Source organism: Bos taurus, unplaced genomic scaffold (assembly GCF_002263795.3).
Source record: "Bos taurus isolate L1 Dominette 01449 registration number 42190680 breed Hereford unplaced genomic scaffold, ARS-UCD2.0 Leftover_ScbfJmS_1943, whole genome shotgun sequence".
NCBI classification, from domain to species: domain Eukaryota; kingdom Metazoa; phylum Chordata; class Mammalia; order Artiodactyla; family Bovidae; genus Bos; species Bos taurus.
Genome location: NW_020191036.1, coordinates 1 through 2,290, shown reverse-complemented (window position 1 = coordinate 2,290; position 2,290 = coordinate 1). Strand labels below are relative to the sequence as shown.

General features: G+C 48.2%; 1 protein-coding gene across 1 annotated transcript; it reads right to left on the bottom strand.

The window, feature by feature from the left end:
* Positions 1-995: 995 nt before the first annotated feature.
* Positions 996-2,250, bottom strand: LOC104976215 (upstream-binding factor 1-like protein 1). The gene has a single exon (XM_024989081.2). The coding sequence runs from the start codon at positions 2,058-2,060 to the stop codon at positions 996-998; it is 1,065 nt and encodes a 354-aa protein (XP_024844849.1). The 5' UTR covers positions 2,061-2,250.
* Positions 2,251-2,290: the final 40 nt, after the last annotated feature.

Here is a 2,290-nt window from a genome sequence, read left to right as displayed (position 1 = left end):
AATTAAAATACTGACACTCAAACCATTACAAGTCATAACATAATACAATTTGAGTGTATGGTAAAAACATGATTCACTTGTAACCTAGAGCAGGAGGAAGGGGTTGGGGCAGAAACCTGTAGAAATTCAGACATGGCCTGAAAACTCAGGGCACTGGGTCAAAAGAGGCTGGTTTTAAGGAAAACCTAATTCAGGTGGAGGGGTTACCACAATTTTAATGTTGAGATTTTGATCAGTGAGAAAATCTCATGGACAGTTAACAGGGATGCACACACACATGGAAATGCTGCTGCCCACGTGCCAGCCCCACTTTCCAAGGAAAGGAAGGGTCAGCTCCTCAGCTCAGAGAGAAGGGCTAGACGACATCAGGGCCTGACAGCTTTCTTTAGGGCAAATCTCCCACTTCCAGTCAATCAGATCTTCCCTCCCCAGATCACTGCCTGAGTCCTGAGGGACAGGGTCACAGAGAAGGGGGGCTCACCGACCCCTGAAGCCCCTAAAACAGTCTGGCAGGCAGAGGGTGAGGAGAGCAAGCCTTTCCAGTTCAGGGAGCTCAGTCTAGTCCAGGGGGCCCCACAGCCCAGTCAGCTCAGGGTTTTATTCCACAGGCGTCAATTGTCATTGACTTTTCTCTCAGGGTGAACATGGAGTGGATGGAAAAGCTAGAAATTACAGCTCAAGATGCCTTCTTCCAAGAGGTCCAACTTTGTATGAAGAAGGGAGGGAAGAAGGAAGGCAATTGAAAAATCATGGAGAGACGAGCCCATGGACTTCTGCTGAAAGTTCTGTCCTTCAGGTTGTGAACTAAACTCAGTTGGAATCCGAGTCAGAGGAGTCCGCTGAGGACGATGAGCTGGACCCGTGGTCCTCCGGCTCAGAATCTCCATCTTCATCCTCACTGCTGGGGGCTGAGGAGCAGCTGCCTTCCTCCTCTTCCTCATTTTCCTCTGATCTCCCTGAGGCAGGAGAATATTCTCTAATCATGTCTGATGATGCTAACTCTGCAGCCTGAAGCCCTGGGTCCTCTCTAAGCCTTCCTTGCAGATTCCCTGATGATGGGGACTGCAGACCCATCCTTCTAATCTTGGAATTCGGGCCCCCGTCACGCTCATGTTCTTACGCTTAGCACAGGTCGCCTCTCTGTAAGCAGCATATTCTTCAGGAGACAGAGTCCTGAGCCAGAGATCAAGGTCCACCTTGTACTGTGTCTGCAGTCCCTCCGCCTGCTTCTTATAAAGCTCCTTCTGGTCCTGGGGGACCCGCTGCCAGCGTCTACTGATCTCCACCATGCGCTCCCTCGGGGGCACCACTTTCAGCTCCCTGCTCGACCAGAGATCCTGGTGGAACTTGTGATAGCCATTCATCGGGGGCTTTTTGGGCTCTCCGTGGAATTTCCACTTCATGGGTAAACTCTTTTCTGGGGGAGACTTCACTTTTTGAACATTCTCCTGAAGCTTCTCTGGCACTTTCATTTCACTTCTTTGAGGGACACCAGATTTCTCAGGGTTTGGGACTAGATCAGGGTGCTGTGCTCTGAACAGAGCTATTTTCTCCCTAATATCCTTTTTCTCTTTCTCAAGATCCTGACTGTGTTTCACCCTCAGCTGCTCAGGCACCTTCCTGTGTTCCTCAGACAGAACCTTGGTCAGCTCCTGGTTGCTTATCTTGGGGTGTTTTTGGATGTACTGGGGTCGCATCACTTGGGAAATGTGCCGGTAAGCTGTCAGGGACTTCTGGAACAAATAAGCATGTTTCTTATGTTTTCTGCTGTTTTCTTGTGTTTTCTTGTGTTTTTTGGAAGGATTGCTAACATTTTCCTTAGCTTCCAGGACTAATTCTTTCAGTGTGCGAAACTTTCTCACCTTATGGGAAACCTCTAACCATTTGAGTTTGCACATTTCCCCAGAAAAATCTTTAAAAGCTACTTTTTCCCAGTCCATCACTGACTGGGTTGTTTTGAACGTGTGCCCGTCACTGGATGGAATGCTTTTCTCCATACTTTCCAGTAACTGCACAATGTCTTCCTTGGACCAGTCATCTTGGCGTTTAGGCATTGCCATTTCTAGGTCTTTGGGACACTTATTTGATCCCAGCAGTTCAGACACCTCAGCAGAATTTTTGTTTCTTCACTCTCAAGATTCAGCAGGTGAGTTATTTCTGAAGTCCTGCAGTGTGTGCGATCCTCTGTTTCTGTGGAGAAAGAAAAGGAAAGTTATTCTCCTATGTGACACAGGAGAGAAGCAGAGCCCACTTGGGATACATCCCTTCTGTTATTTCATTTACCCTCAAG

What these genes read in the sequence shown, in the direction of transcription:
- LOC104976215 (XM_024989081.2), bottom strand. Translation starts at nt 2,060, where the DNA reads ATGGCAATGCCTAAACGCCAAGATGACTGGTCCAAGGAAGACATTGTG.